Below are 16,507 nucleotides of genomic sequence, written 5' to 3'. Positions count from 1 at the left end.
GATTCAGTAGGTTTTAGATTTAGAACAGACTAGTGAAAGAGAATATTTACCCTCCAGCAAAAGGCATGCAGTAGAGACTGTATGAACTTTTCACTAAAGTCTTGATCAGGATTCACTCCCTCCAGGAAAGTAGATTCATTTAGCAAGTATGGGGAAATAGGAGTATAAGTATTTGCTTAACTCAACTGTGAATTCAAGAATGCAGATGTATGTGGCAGCTCTTACTGAAAGTGCAACAAAAGAAGTTGTGCCTTCTTTGATCCTGAATCTGCCTCTATTCAAAAGCATATTGACCAAATGTGACATTACAGAAGTTAAGAAGAAAAGTGCACACACACACACAAAAAAACCCCCAAAACCCACCTTAGTATGCCATATTGTTACTTATATGTCAGTTACACCACAATAACTTCTGGTCATACTATACATTAAGCCAGGTTTAAAAAAGGCTACAGAAAGGCTCCTTATTGCCTTGCAACAGTAGGGAGGAGGAAAAAAAAACCCTAACCAACTAGTCTTCAGGTAAAGCTCCCCCCCACACTCCCCTTCCCATGAAAGTCCCTTAGCAGTTATTACTAACTTTAAAACAGCAAATTAAGTAACTACACTGTAAGAAATTAGACTTAGCTGATCCAGTAGTAGCACTATGTGACCTAAGGGAATTAATTTTCAGTACCATGTCATTGACTGAGGAGCCACACTTAGCATAGAGAAACATTCTTTATTGCCTTGAGAGCTGACATTATCATAATTTGACATTCTTTATTTGTACTGTATAAAAACACATTGAGTCAAAGTAATAAAAGCCCAGTTGCTCATATCAATAGCCAATGATGTTTTAAGAAGTTTTAGAAGAGTAACAGTTAAAGATTTCCTCCACTTATTCATAAATAAGATGTAACAGGTACCATTCATCATTCTGATCAAAGAGGTTTTAAGGCTTTGTTTCTGACAGCTGGTTGGGCTTACAGCTTTTGTATCAATATTGCAGAAGCACCCCCTCCTCCATTGCAAATTCCTGCAAGACCATATTGTCCTTGTTTCAAGGCATGGGCCATGTGAACAACAATTCTGGCTCCAGACATTCTAAATAAAAGAAACAATATAGCTTAGTTTGAAGGAAAGTCTTAATTTGACCCACAAAAAATAGTTGGCAGAATATAGCACAGATTCACTGGAAAAAAACACCACCCCTCTCATCAACATTTAGAAGCAATACAGGCTACTTCTCTAGCTACAGTACTTCTCAAGCAGGAAGAGATTTTCAATGTACAAAAACAAAACCATGTTTGTCTGAAGTTTCTGCTGGAAAAGGAAAGCCCCTCAAGTATTCTGTATATTACAAAGCATCTCTGTAGGCAGCATAGATCTTACAAATCAACAGTTCATTCCAAACACTTTCTCCTTTGGTTACAACTTGATATAATGCAATGTGCTACTTCAATCTTGCTAGCATTAACAAAATTTAAATTCTGTCATTAGGTTGTGGAAATTTCCTTTTAAGAGAATATGATTTTTGTCTTATCAGAGGAAGCTGACAGAACAACAGAGATGTCAGCATGGCTTGAAGTGTAATGCCTTGATTTGAGCTTTGCTGGCAAACTTCTAAACAATGAAGTACTCTTACTTGTTCCTGATGTACCAAGTGGTTATTTCTCATCTATATTTAGTTAAGGATTTTGAAATAGATTTTTCCTCATAGACATGGGCTTTGCAGCCTGATCACCTTTAAGGAGGATTAATGGGATATACTTAAGCCATGAGTAAGTGACTTGCTGTGTTCTACAACAGCTCTCCCCTAACCAGAATTTCTAAATATAAACAGAAGACCCACCAACACCACCAAACTATCCCAGGCCCCAGTTACACACTAGGCGCCTAGAGATATTCTGAATCCACTATTGAGCATATGTTGACAAGACTTCAAATTTTACTTTGCTGATGTAAGAAAAAAAAGTCCCTGTACTATATCCTTACGTATTTTCATAAGTTTACTTGCAAAGTTTATTAGCTTAACTGGTTGACTGATTAATTACTACTGCTTATATTGTTGCATTGAGTGTTTTGTTTTTAAAGGTTCATAAATCCTTCCAGCTATGGTAACAAGCAAGCTCTTTAAAATGTAGGTGATAATTAACTGTGAAGAGAAAAACGGGATCATGCTCATTTCAAGGTATCCTGAAGTTTAACATCTGGATAAAGTCAGGACATGCTTGATACCAAAATTCTGTTACCCTTCCTACCCACCTTAAATTTGGGAATAAAATTAAATGTGTTAGCAATGTGTATAAAAAACATTGCTCCAGAATAAAGCCTCCTCTGTGCAGGAAAAAAAGAAAAAAGGCTCATTTTACATACCCTATTGGATGTCCAAGAGAGACAGCACCTCCATTAATATTCACTTTCTGTGGATCAATACCCAGCATTTTAATATTGGCCAGCACCACCACACTGAATGCTTCATTGATTTCCCACATTGCAATATCTTCTTTTTTCAGTCCTGCCTCACTTAGAACCTAGAAATAATAATAATTAAAATAAGTACTGCCATGAAAAAATTATGAAGTCAATAGCATTTTACATAAATTAGGTCTATTTTGAAGCACCAGTGTTACAGTTTTACAAATACAACTTGAAATTTTCCTAGTAAACTCGGACCTCTCTCCAATTAGTTTTAAAAGGTTATTACAATTAAGAGCAAAGACCATTTAAACATTGTTACACTGCAGCTTGCTAAGGCAGAGATTATCATGCCCTTACAGAAGGCTTAAACTATAGCTGAAACCAGCCATTTATCTGCCTTCGAGCATGCTTCAGTACTGCAACTAAAATGATCCAAAGAAAGGCTTGGCTAAGATTAAAGCAGAATTTCATTTACAGCATCAGGTTCAGGAAGAATGAACCTATAGTTTACTTTCACATTTACAAAATCCACAAAGCATGTTCAGAATCTGCAGTGCAAAAAGGAAAGCAAAAAAAAAAGTGTAGAGAACCTTATAAATGCAAAGCAAGCATAATAATGCACCAGCACGTTCTTAACTTTGTTTCCAAAGTTAATGACTCAAGCTGCCTACAGGTCCTCTGCTATATCAAGAGATTCAACTTCGCATGTCAGAACCTCTTCATCAGATGGAAAAATAGCAAAATTGAAGCTCTAGAGTACAAACTGACATTTTGCAAAAGAAGAAATGAAGAGTACCTCCATGCAAAGAATACATTTTCATCACACTTCTATACTAAGACTATTGCTAGATTAAGTGCATTTACACTGATACAGCAGTGCCTTATGCTTTCAGTTCCTTGATAAGATAGATGATAGTCTATACTTGTATAATTATCTATTTATTTTGCTTTTTAATTACACTAGCTGCAAAGCTTTGAAAGTGTAAACAAGCCCAAAGATGGTGAAAACAGTATTCTCTTTCAAAATAGATACGAGAAATTTTTTACTCTAAAATCTACGTTTTAGCCTTGACCCTCTGAAAAACATGTATTCTTTCTATTTATGAAGTAATTATAATTTAAATCCTAACTACAAGAATATCAATCCACTGAGGGATGAACCAGTGATCCAGTGCTAGGAAAGTCTGTTCTTCAAACAACACTGAGTTTTATTCCTACCTTGGGAACAGCATATGCAGGTGCGATTGGAAAGTCAATAGGGTCAACAGCAGCATCTGCAAAAGCTACAAAATCACAAAAGCTGTTTAAACACCTTTTCTTCTTACCACAGATGACTTCTATTTGTACAAGCTGCAAACCCAGCTAAGAAAGAGAAATTCTGAATATAATAGTCTCTGAAAATAGACACATCTAAAGTTTATTGCCTTAAGTAACCTGCATAACAACATTTTCAGATGTTTAATATTATCTCACATAGAAAAGTGGTTATAATCAAGAGCCTGCTTTTAAGGCACTTGAAACTTCAAATACTGTATTGAGAAGATGCAACCATAATACAGCCCATGGCCTCACCTTTTCTATCCCATGAATAAAAGATAACAGGACAAAAAAGATTCCCAGTCTGAGACCACACTGTAGGAATATTTTCCAGGACTGTACTCAAAGAAGAAGAAGAAGGGGGGAAAAAAACAACAACAACAACAACAACAACAACAAAAAAAACTTACCGACTATTCGTGCCAACGGTTTAACTTTCAGCCTCTTGGCTGCTTCTGTAGTCATCACTACCACAGCAGCCGCTCCATCATTCAGAGTACTAGCATTAGCAGCTGTAACTGTTCCTAAAAGACATAATGCACTGATTAAACAGAGGGAAAAAAGTGTGATAGCTCAGGTGTATCCTGCAAATGATTTTTTTTCTTCAAGCTCTTGAACCTTCAGCCTCAACAATATGGTAATATTTGTTGCATTGAGCTAACTAAAAATGACTTTTTTTTTTTTTTTAATTAACTTAAACTGGTACAATTGGCTGTATTTGCAAGCTATATCCAAACAGTAGGTTAGATAATGGTTTCCATGTCAGGTGTATTGTCTGCATTAAGGCAGAATTTCAGCTTAGACGGGATTGTGAACAAGCGGCAACTTTAACTGATTTAGCCAGAAAGATTTATCAATTACAGATGTAGGTAAGTAACAGGTAAATATATGTAAAGGCATACCAGCTCTCACTGGAACAAAAAGTTCTACTTGGTGGAGACCAAGGCAATAGCTAAACTGAAGCCAATCTATCTGTTTGAGTCTTTTTAAAGTAACTGTCCAAAACAAGTTTTCACTGGTTTATAAGTTCTTGAACCATCTTTTAATTCAAGCCAATTCAAGCTGTTGTGGAGCCAAGACTTCAGTTTCTTCCTAGGATTTTTCTTTATCTTAACAGACATCTAAAAGTTAAGAGATTACTATTGGACATCCAAGCCCTTGTAAACAGTACTCTTCACTATAATAAAGTATCTTTGCACTTGGTGCTAAAGAAAAAAAAAAAAAAAAAAAACAGGAAAGAAAGAAAGAAAAAAATTAAGCAGTTGACTTAACAATATTTACCATTTTCTTTTTGGAAAACAGCCTTGAGCTTTGGAACTTTACTAAAATCAACACGTTTGTATTCTTCATCTTCTTTCACTTCTGTATCTGGCTTTCCTGAAATAGAGATTATGCTTCATATTTTATAGCAAAGTTTATTCTTAAGACATTATTTTGATTAAATGTTGCCCAATTTAAACAACTTATTTCATTTAAAAATGTAAACTTATTCATGAGTGTCAAGAAATACACTTATGAAAACTATCAAAATTTATTCCTTAATCCCATTTATTCACAGCAAATCTATTTATACTTCACAGTGAGTGAATGAAAGGGATAAAAAAACCCATATCTTTATGGTAATTAATAGCAAAATTAAAACAGAGATGTCATACTAGCAAAAGTCATACTAAGCTAAATTCAATACCTAGTCATCCACTCATTAAGAAAAAAAAAAAAAAGTAGTAGTATTTAACATTAAAGAAAAAGAAAAGAAGAAACAGACCACAGGTCACTGAATGCATTTCACCAAAAAGACTTTTTTTAAAAAAAAAACTTATTTATTTTAACTTTTTTTAAACTTTTTTTTAAACTTATCTAAAATAATAATAATAATAAATATTCCTGAAGTCTGGATATTTAAACAGCACAGTTCACCCTAAACACAGACAATTTTACTGCTTTCAATGAGAAACACAATTCATTTCACCATGCCTTTCCATAATACCTTTTTGTGAAACAGTGACAGGAACTATTTCATTTTTCAGTATTCCTGATTCCCAGGCTGTTTTGCTCTTAGTGTAGGAGCCTATGGCGTAAGTGTCTTGTTCCTCTCGTGAGATGGTAAGCTTCTTAGCAGTGTTCTCAGCACAGTTACCCTTGGAGAAAGCCAAGCACATTAGTTTGGCACTTCTGGACATGTGACCCAGAAATACAACTCAAAAGCTCAACCAGCAGATTATTGGAATTGAATATGTCTACCATTTGGTGTGCATTTCTAATGCATGTGGTCATGATCAAATCACAGCTTCTGCTTTTGGAATATGAACTTCAGATTTAGGAACACTTCTGGATCCAGATTTCTGGATCGATAAGCCATGAAGGAATATTCCTTGTGAGGCTTTTTAAAACTAGAAAAAATGCATGCAAAACTAAGTCTTAAAGTGCTTAGAGACTGTCAGAGAAACTCTGACAAACTCAGAATGAGTTTTCTCATTCTCTGACTCAATGTCAGAGCCTGAAGAAAACTGTTCAGCCACAGAACAGTATGTTCACATCATCGTACTATTTTTATTCCATTATTAGCATGTCTATTACAAGGGTTAAAAGAATAGTCCAAAACACAGGGTTTATTTAGCCTTTGGGATACTCCCAAAAATGCATATGTAGAAGTGTGCATACCTTTTGTCCAATAATTGTCTAATAACTAATAATCAGAATGAAAAAAAAAATCATCCTATATAATCATAGTCATAATGAATTATGACTGTATAATTACAAACTATCTAAATACCTGGTGACAAAGAAGAAAATGGATACTCATTTAGCAAGCTTGAAAGATTTATTCTTAAACAGATACTGCTCTTCTTTGGTCTCTCGTTTCTAAAGAAAACAGTGAATCGCCACAAGAGCCTTTCATACTGTGTTCCTCCAGTTCTTCAAACAGGCAAGCTAATTTCTACGCAGTTAAAGTATTTAGAGTCTTCACAGCACCAGCAACTTACTCTATTGCCAGAATATAGACAAGAGTGTCTTCCTATAGCCTTGGGATGGGCCCTCCTGTGTATTCTCACACCGTTAAGATTTTCCAAGCAGGCTACAGGACAAAAGGTTCTAAAATACTGAATACAATTCAAATTTTGTGTTTTATAACGAACTCCTACAGCTTTTCCCACACATAGGAACTAGCAAAGCCACTATGTATATTCCTAGAAAAAAATCCTCATAATCAAAATCCATTTTAGCAGAAATGCATGAGTGGTTTTCCTCTCTCTGGCCTGAACAGAGTGCACTACAGTAAGAAAAGAACACAGCATAAACAGAACAGTGAGGTCTGTATCAAATATGTGGATCAGCTGAAGACAGTAAAACCTTCTTCTGGAGACACCTTCATGAACGGTAGCAAGAACACTAACTGATCAATAAATATACTCCACAATTGTGAATAACTATAGGTAAAGGTCAGGAAGTATTCCTACACTGAAAATAGTCATTATCTTCTTGAAATGTTTTCCCTGATGCTTGTTCGTCACTATCTTCACATCAGTTATTTTTTTCCAAACCCACCCTAAGTTTGCAGATGGTTGTCCAATTTGAGCTACCATGCTGAAGAGTAAGAGTATCAGCTGACTCAAACCTTCTAATAGAGCCTCATACGTACATTGTGGGAGGGAAAGTAAACAGGAGACCTTGCTGAACCGTGCAAAGTAGGAACCTTCCAAGACATTAAGGAATTTGATTGTGCTCTCCTAAGGAGAGAACAGCAATCTACCAGTGACAAAAATGGCAATATTTGGGATTTCACTTTTTTTTTTTTAATCCCTGTTCTGTGCTCCTCAGACTTCAGTGAGAGGCACATAAATATTAACACACAATTTGCTACTATGTTTTGGCCTTCTGTCTAGTCTCTCCCTTTCAGTTACTACAGGAAGCCTGGAAACAGAAGACTTTGTCCATCCCCCATTAACATTATTTCTTACTTCTAGGTTTGTTAGAGAAAGCAGTTTAATAATTATAAGTAAACTTGTCAGAGCTAGATCAAGTCTATGGTTGATACTTTAGTGTTGTGCAGGAACATTTACCATATGGATATGGTTATAAACATCTGTAAGCCCATCTTTTACTATCAGATCTTCCAGTTTTACTCCTCCATAAGGTGTTGTTCCTCTGCTCATTGTATAGGGAACATTAGACATGCTCTCCATTCCACCAGCAACCATTACATCCTGTTCAAACAAAACAAAAATGAAATTATTAAAAATAATTAACAATGCAGTGTGCTCTCTATGACTTCTTTTGGAAAGAAGTATTAACAAAAGCTTAAAACAGGACACCTTATAGGCACATTTCCAAGAAGTCTTATAGAAAGAGGGAGAAAAAAAAATTCTTTATGTAGTTAAAAAGCAAACAGCAGGGAAAACAGCTGAAGACAGTTAATCCATGCTGACAGAACAACTGGACTTTAGTCTGATAGATAATTTTAGAAAGCTGCAAGAGCCAAATCAGTCTCTTCCATTTCTATTTCCAAAGTTTCAAAGACCAAATTGTAAGTTTTGTTTTAAACAGTTTATTTTTCTCATTTTTGTTCTCCATTAGCAGCCTGATATCCCTATGGCACAAGCAGCAGTCAATTTATTTAGCAGCAGTAAAAAGAAACAGAGGTTTAAGAGAAGTACTTGCAGTTTTACATAATATTAGTTAATCTCGCTATGTAAGAATAGCTGACTCATAGTAAGGTTTTGTCATCTAGTCTGTCAAAAGGTGAGCAAAAGAGACTTTCAATAAACAATAATCATTAAACTTGAATTAGGCTGAATCATTATGGCATTTATAAATTAATAATATAATATATTTATAAATTGAAAACTTATAAATAAGTTTTTAATCTGAGACAAAAAGTGAAAAAATAGCAAAACTATAAGGATCATAAGCATACCAAAAATCACTAGGTTCTCAGAGCAAGAAGAGGAGACATAGTTGTGTTTAATGGAGGACTTGACATGGATAAAGGCAAGAAAAATACCAACACAGCAGTGCAGGTTTTTGAGAGTTCAGTAATGCTGCCTATATGACTACAAAAGATATTTTCATCAAAATAATCATTAAAAAAAAAGTTTTCAACTTTTTTATTAAGATTCAGGGAAATAATAGTTTGGTTCAAAATAGAGTATAAACTAGATCCAAGAACAGTAGCATAAGTAATGAAGAGGAGAAAAGAGGCTGGAGATAACTGGAAAGGCAGGTAAACAGAAAGGTAAGCGTGATATGAAAGCAGTGACGGAGCAAAGGAACCTTTGCCAGTCCCTGGCATTCCTATGCCATAAAGTGAAGAACTTGGAGACAGAATTAACACAATTGTTTATATGACACTGTGTCTGCTCATACACCCACTCAAGGCACTGGGAACCATCACCGACTTTCATAGCACAGACACCTCACAGTCTGCAGCTAGGAAAAACATGGTAATTTATAGCTCTAAGGAGCTACTAACTGGCAGAGCCTCTGCTGCTCTTGCCAATACTTGCAGAGCACACATAATTAGCATGCTAAAAACTCCAGTTCTCTTCAGAGAGCATGGCCTGCATCTGTCAAACAAACCAAATGAATGAGCACTAACAAACTCACTGGATGTAAATTACTAAATCCAAATGTAGCTGTTTACACAGAAATGCTGGGCCTGATTCAAAGCCCAGTGAAAAGACTTCCACTGACTTCCATAGGCTCTGGACAAAGTGTCATTCTCTGCAAAGAAAGGCCAAAGTAATAAGTAATTGCCTAACTTAGTAACACTGGTATTTTTACAGTAAAGACAAAGCAACTTAAATATTTTACTTTGGTTCTTGGTTAAACAAAAATAAAGAGTTATGAGTAAATTTCACACTTATGATCCGTTTACTTTGTAAACCAAAAATACATATTGAAGTGACAAAATCTTCACTTCAACGAAGGGGAGATTTTGCCAAAAATGCTCTAAGTATGGAATTAAAAACAAAATTGAAATGTCTTTCTTCACATTCACACTTCTCCTATATTCTTCGCTGCACTGTATTTGATGGCTTGCTGAAGACAATGTATTCTCCCAACTGTCCATTAAGTAACACTATTTTTCCCCATTCTATATGAATCTTAGACTACAGCTGACAAAGACAAGCAGTTCCTCTCCCTCAAACTCTTCAATAAATGTGCTTATTCGGCAACACTAAAAAGTCTCAGCTTCTTCTAAAATAATAACAAAGCCTGAAACATCTTAAATGAATTAAATGTATATATTACAGCAATATCATTTCAAAACATCTTTAACTATATTAAAGTGTTAAAAGTGCTTGAAAGTCAAGATGAAGCATGTCTCAACAAGATCTAAGTCTATATAAATTTCTTCAAGTTTTCAAACCAGAAAGCTTGAAAATTTCCTTATTTGGGTGTGGGAGAGGAGGGGTAAAGAGACGATGTACTTAAAAATAAAAACCACAAAAACACACACTTGTTATTTGCTCAGCTCTAAAAACACATCGGACAATTTCATAACTATAATACTTACAAATTTTTTATGTTTCAAATTGCAGGTTGCATAAGGAAAACAAAAACTCATTAACCAGATTCACTATCCCAAGTCAAAAACACAGTAATTAGTAGGACAGGATCTATGATATTGGTTGTGTGTGGTTTTTTCCCCCCTCCATAATTAGAGCTATATGTCTAGTTAAACAGCACTAACGTTCACCTACCTGATTGCCACACATTAGGCTTTGTGCTGCCATCATGATCGATTTCATTCCTGAAGCACAGACTTTATTGACAGTGGTAGTAGGAGTACAGATTGGTAGACCTAAGTCAAATAGATTGAACAAACAATTGTATTATTTCAAGGGTAGCCTAACACTGTATTGGTGTTTCAACAAGATTTCACACGGGACCAACTTTTATTTAAGCCCAGGGTGTCCAACACGCATTATTTAGCCTGCCAGGACAATTTATCTATCCCCGCCCCTCGCTGGTATCCTTCTTGGAGACTCTGTAGTTTCTTGTCATCAGGCTCACGGGATAAGAGAGGAAGCAAAGGAAGAGTGAGAAAGATGACGGAAGACAGACAGCCAACTCCAGAAATATTCCTCGTCTTAACACTCCCTGTGTCTAAGAAGCACACAAGATTGAAAAGGTATAAACAAGCTGTTCAAGTCAGCTATCGGCAATATGACAGTATGCCAGTACAAGAGTTCTAAACTTTATTTTATCCGCTTTTATTTTATCCAATTTTTATTTTAGCCATTACCAATCAGGACCAAAATTGTTAGGTGTCAGGGTTATTGCAGTGTTCACAACAATAGTTTTGGGCTCTGTGTGCAGCTTGGCTCAGGTCCATTGCATCACTGTCTCTATCCCAGTCTTGCTTTCTAGCATTACGGCTCTACTGCCAGCACATCACCTCCCTACCAGCAGTAACATGGGGAAAACAGCTGGGGGAAAGAAAAAGGCCTTATCTATCCCTTTCCCTCAGATGGCAGCACTTCCTTCTCTTTCAGCAAAGTACAGGGATAGAGCCAAAACAGTATCCAGTTCTTCCCTAGCCCATAGGCCTTTCCAGAGTCATGCTAAGGAATGGAATTCTATCCCTACAGGAAAAGGGAGAAGAAAATAATTCCAGCACCCCAATATCCTTCATGCTGTAGTTAACATTACAGAGTGAATCCCTCTTGTGACAGCTCCAGGTTTCACACTAAGATGAAAGTGTAGTGACATACCTACATATCTACAGTTTAAGGAAACTTGCCGATCCCATATCCAAAAAGGTTTAATAGTAATGGGACACTGGGGGGGGAAAAAAAAAAAAATCTGTTTCATGACAGATTCAAAGAGCATCATCCGTCACTAGCATAAAATGCCCTGGAAGTAGCAGTCTACTCTCTAGTATCCTCTTTTTCCAGGTTCTGCAAAGACTGTAGGCAATAAGATCTATCATGCACATAAAAATTTATTCCTGAGCATGCACAATTAGGCCCAGTTACATGAGTAAAACAAATAGCCCTCGCTCACCATGGGAAAAAACCGTACACAGACTGTCTTGATGAAAGGCTGGGCACCACTGATTCAAATTAACCTTTGCTTTAACTCATAGCTCAATAACCTACAGTTGCTTTAGCAGCAGTCTGCATCAAGATAGAAGATCTTTAACCCCAGAATCAAGAGAATGAATACCTGCACCCAGTACTGCTTGTCTTGCTGGAGCTTGTCCTTGTCCAGCCTGCAGGACGTTACCCATATACACTTCTTTCACTTCTTCTGCAGGGATACCTGTGCAACAAAATTGTTTTTATTCAGGATTCTTTGCATGGAAAAAATGTAATGCCCTTTTATGGACTTTAGCATTGGAATTCCCTACCAAAAAAGAAGTGGGGAAACAGGCCATTTCCAACCTGTGTGCTAAAAGCAGCACACAGGCCTCTGGACCTGCCCACTAGATCTGAACACCCATCCATGGAACATGGTGAACTGGTGACCCCCCAGAACAGAATTCCCAGTTACCCTGCAGGAGAAGCCATAGAGGGCTAACTAAAGCAAACATTTCCAAATCTCCCCAGTGGCCTAAGCAGCTCAATTCCCATGGATGGAAAAATCTATGAAGCTTTCTATCTGCCATAATTGTGGCAAAGGGAACAGGTATTTTACATGGTTTAGCCAAAATATCAGCTAGCAGCCACCAAATGGAAAAGTCCTGTTCTCCCAGTGCTTCTCTTGCAACAGCACCGGCATTCAAGTTCTCACAAAACGTTGATTCAAGAAGGTGAATTTGAAGATAAATGCCTTCCTCCCCTGCCAGAAGACTTTTTTGCCGATTTAATTCCCCTGAACAGAGTCACAAGGGAGTCGGGCAGACATGAGTGTGCATGTAACAAGGGGGCAGCAAAGAGAAGGACCCCTGGTTTCAGCAGCACCTAGCCTTTATAACAGATTAAGTGTGCCATAGAATCACTCCCTCAGGCAAGCAATTAGCATGTCCAATAGGATTTGAATTAGCACAGATATCTCTACCCTAAGTAATAGTCTGCTCTTAGAAGCAGCACTTAATTCTTATTGAAACAAAGCCCAACAGTCATCTTTAAGCATCATTTGCGAATAAAGACTTAAGAGCACCACACTGTGTGTACGTGTGTGTGGGGGGGAACCTTCTGTTTACCAAGCAACTTAAAAACAAACACAAATTGATACTGTTCTGAGCCACTTGCAGTTTTCTCTTGTGAAAAAATATTTACATGTACCTGCTCTGTCAATTGCTCCTTTAATTGCAATGGAACCAAGTTTAGTGGCTGGCAATGATGAAAGGGATCCTTGGAAAGATCCAATTGGTGTCCTTGCAGCACTTGCTATCACCACTTCCTAGGAGAAGTATGAAGTAAAAGTCACAGTATCTCTCACACACGCCCACACTTACCACTATTTTTAAAAATTATCCTCTTTTACTCTCTCATCCATGTCACAGCTTCCCCTTTATCCTGCAAGTTTCAGAGCACAAAAATTGTCTTAATTACGTCCTGTACAGAAAAAGCCCCATTTGGTCAGGTTCTTGAACCTATTACACTGGTGTCTAAAGATGTCCTAACAAATGCCAGGGAACTTAAAACTGGTGTACTGGTACACTTCTGTCTGTACACCAAAGAAAGTAGGTTATAGAACAGAACTTCCCTCTCTCCTCTGATTTCAGCCACTACAATTACATAAACATTTCATCTAACACTTAGTGAGACAATATTTTGTACCTTGGAAAAGTAAGAATCTTATCAAGCTTTGTCAAAGCTCTATCAGATTAAAGATCTTCTGACAATGCATAAGCAGTAGTTTTTTAAGACATGGTATGACATTCAGCTCTACATCTAGGAGTCCGTCAAAACAGATGTACTCAGTTTTCCTCAGTTCTAACTTTCTTCAATGTTACATCAATATGCCTACCTGCTAACCTGGCTCCCTGCGAGAGTACCATGAGGACCTGACACCAGAGATTCGCATTTCAAAGTTCTGGCTGCTCCTGCCCGGCTACTTAGTAGAGCCAATGAATACCTTCAACCCTATTGATTTCAATGGAAGTCAGACACAAAACTTTACAGGGTCTCACTTCAAGTTCTTTATTTAGAGAGACAGGCAAAGAAACAAAACACTAGAAAACATTTAAACAAAAAAAAAATCCAAAGTGACAAAATATATTTACTGTAAAACCAAGAAATCTGAATGCAGATTTGTTGCGATAACTTAAAAGAAAAAAAAAATTCATGGTTTAAGAAGCAGGTTTAGAACAGTGATTTATTTCAGCTTGTGCTTGTAGTGAGATGGTGCTTTATACTTACATTTAAAGTACGTTGTGATGCATAGTCACGGCTTGTATACTTCAAAGCCTGAAAATAAAACAGCCTTCAGAATTTCATATTAAGAATGCTAATACCATGATGTTTCATAAGAATGCCCCATTTTCATGAAAGTAATTAATTTTTCAATAATCTAAGAACTACTGGAAAATATTAAAATATAAAAATCATAAATGTATTTTTCAAATATACTTTAGTACAAAGCCTCACTGTAACATCTGTGATGAAATATTTTTTGAAAAATAAACAGACACTCCTTTAAAACAAAAAACTTGTTTTGGCCAAGTCCATTACGCAGATACATAACAGTGCTATAACAGCCAGGAAGTGAGCGGTGCTATCTTAAAAAAAAGTTTACTCGTCTCCCTGTCTGCTTCGCTGGACTTTGGTTCTTTCATTGCCATTGCTAACTTTACTACTTTTTACTAGTGGCAGTTCATGTCTACAGCTTCACTTCATTGGCATTTCATGATCAAAAATGAGGGTAATGACCACAGGATGCTGCATTGAAAAATGATAAAACACATCCAAGAAACGGAAATCATCACCAGATCAAATTCACTGGCTATTAGCTTCATCCAATTAATCAGCATAATGATAACAAAGATACATCTGCAGATATTATTTCATATGTTAGCAGAATTATCTTTCAGTTAGTGGCTTAACAAATTAAGAGTTTAAGCCATTTCTTCAGATAATATTTCAGCACACTGGAGGCTTCTGGTTCATTACTGAATAAGAGCATTCAGCTAAATTAATACTAATTAAAAATAATCATAATTTAATAACATTGCAAGAGCACCATCACCAGCAGCCTTTTATGCCAAAGAATGCTTTCTGGTACTGTGTCCACTTGCGGAGATTCCCATTTTCCAACTTTGTTTTTCAAAATTGCTTCTCTCCCTACTACAATACAAAGATTTAGCCTGTTTCTTTCTTCATTTGACAACCTTCAATTAACAAGACAGAGGATGGAGCTTTCCTCCTGTCTTTCAATTAGGTTTTTTTTTTTTCTCCACATCAGGTTGTAACTTCCAGTGCAAAAGTTTCAAATGAAACTCCTCTCTGAAAATGAACTGTATGTCCTTCGGGCTTTAGTATTATGGTTTTAAGGGGTTAGTTACAAAAAACAGCCTACCAAAATAACGTACCCTCACTGGGCTATACCTAAAGCTTATATATTAATAAATTGGACAAATAAGGCAATTCTGTAGGTGCCACTGGGTCCAGCCAGTAGCGCTCACATTCTGTGTCCATGACAGACAACTGTCTTTTTTTTAAACTTCTGCAGCGGGCAAGACGCACCTTCAGCCTTCCGTGCGAGGATGCGGCCCAGCCCCACGCGGCGCATCCAAGCCGGCTGCTTCGCCCGCCCTCTTCGTTCAGCCCTGGCTCAGGGGGGGTCCCAGCGGCAGGGGCCGCCTCCGCCACGGCGCAGCCTTCCTCCTCCTCCTCCTCCTCCTCCTCCTCCTCTTCCCCCCCCCGGGGTGGCCCCCACCGCGGCTGCGACCTTGGCCAAGCCGCTTCGGGCCCGGCGGCGGCGGCGGCTGGGCCCACCGGGCGGCGAAGGCCCCGCCAGGCCCCGCGCGCCCCCCTCCCCCTCCACCTCCGCCCCCGCCGCGCGCGCGCACATCCCCCCGCCTCACCCGCAGCAGCTCCGCGGCCGCGCGCCGCCGCCACGCCAGCATCACCGCCATCCTCCCGCCGCCACCACCGCCTTCTCTGTCACCTTCAAGCACCGCCGCCACCGCCCCCCGCCCTCAGCCTATGTGCGCCGCCGCCCCGCCCCCACCGGGCTCCCATTGGCTCGAGGCGGAGGGCGGGGCCAAGCGCGCCTCTGCCATTGGCGTCCGGCACCCTCCCTCACGCGCGTGAGGAGCGGGCCCCGCGGCCGCGCCCCCGGCCGCGCCCCTCCTCACCCCACCCCCGCCCTCGCCCCCGCCCGGGCCCCGAGGGGAGTGAAACAGCCAAAACACAGACACACGGCAGGTTCCGTGTGGGTGCAACCGTCACCTGAAAGCCGTTACCAGCCCCGCGGGGGTGCGGGTGCTTGAGCGTTTCTGAGTCCCGGGCGCCTGGCGTGTGCCACGCCTCACACGAGCGCCCGAGGCACCTGGATCTCCGCCCCGCTCGGCCCCGGCTCAACCGCCCCGGCCGCTGCCTCGGCTCAGCCCGCTGACGCGCACCGGCAGCGCGTCTGCACAGCGCCTGGGGCCCCCTTACCCTCAGCTCCGTCCCGGCACGCCCCGACCAGCGCCCGGGCTCCCTCTCTCGTTTTACTTAACGTTCATCAAAATTGCTTCAGGTCATTTTTCTATTCTACGTCTCACTATTTTTCCCTTTGAGATAGGGTTTCACTTGCTATCCCTCTGCTCTAAAAAGCAAAACGCTGCTTACTTTCTATCTATGTCAAAAGAATCTCTGAACTAAAGGTACGAGATCAATTGGGATTAGCA

The 16,507-nt window shown here is 38.9% G+C and overlaps 1 protein-coding gene across 2 annotated transcripts; it reads right to left on the bottom strand.

Moving 5' to 3' along the window:
• Nucleotides 1–701: 701 nt before the first annotated feature.
• ACAT1 (acetyl-CoA acetyltransferase 1) lies at nt 702–15,796 on the bottom strand. 2 transcript variants are annotated; one of them, XM_067289942.1, is made up of 12 exons: nt 15,698–15,796; nt 14,034–14,081; nt 12,954–13,071; nt 11,893–11,988; nt 10,425–10,525; nt 7,782–7,925; nt 5,708–5,858; nt 5,002–5,097; nt 4,131–4,244; nt 3,622–3,686; nt 2,359–2,516; nt 702–1,086 (listed from the first exon to the last, which is right to left on the bottom strand). In XM_067289942.1, exons 1-12 carry the CDS (start codon nt 15,746–15,748, stop codon nt 966–968), a joined length of 1,263 nt encoding a protein of 420 aa, XP_067146043.1. In that variant the 5' UTR covers nt 15,749–15,796; the 3' UTR covers nt 702–965. The 2 variants fall into 2 exon arrangements, with proteins under 2 accessions (XP_067146043.1, XP_067146047.1); XM_067289946.1 differs by lacking the exon at nt 15,698–15,796 and adding an exon at nt 15,357–15,374.
• Between the last annotated feature and the right edge of the window lie 711 nt (nt 15,797–16,507).

The sequence above is a fragment of the Apteryx mantelli genome, chromosome 1 (assembly GCF_036417845.1).
Source record: "Apteryx mantelli isolate bAptMan1 chromosome 1, bAptMan1.hap1, whole genome shotgun sequence".
In the NCBI taxonomy this organism is placed as follows: domain Eukaryota; kingdom Metazoa; phylum Chordata; class Aves; order Apterygiformes; family Apterygidae; genus Apteryx; species Apteryx mantelli.
The sequence above is the reverse complement of the archived record's forward strand: the minus strand, read 5'-3'. Positions and strand labels throughout refer to the sequence as shown.

Coding starts and splice junctions, on each gene's coding strand:
- ACAT1 (XM_067289942.1), bottom strand. CDS start 15,748: ATGGCGGTGATGCTGGCGTGGCGGCGGCGCGCGGCCGCGGAGCTGCTG. Junction 4,245..5,001: donor TGTTTTCCAAAAAGAAAATG/GTAAATATTGTT, acceptor TATGTCTTTTAG/GAACAGTTACAGCTGCTAAT. Junction 3,687..4,130: donor ACCGTTGGCACGAATAGTCG/GTAAGTTTTTTT, acceptor GTGATTTTGTAG/CTTTTGCAGATGCTGCTGTT.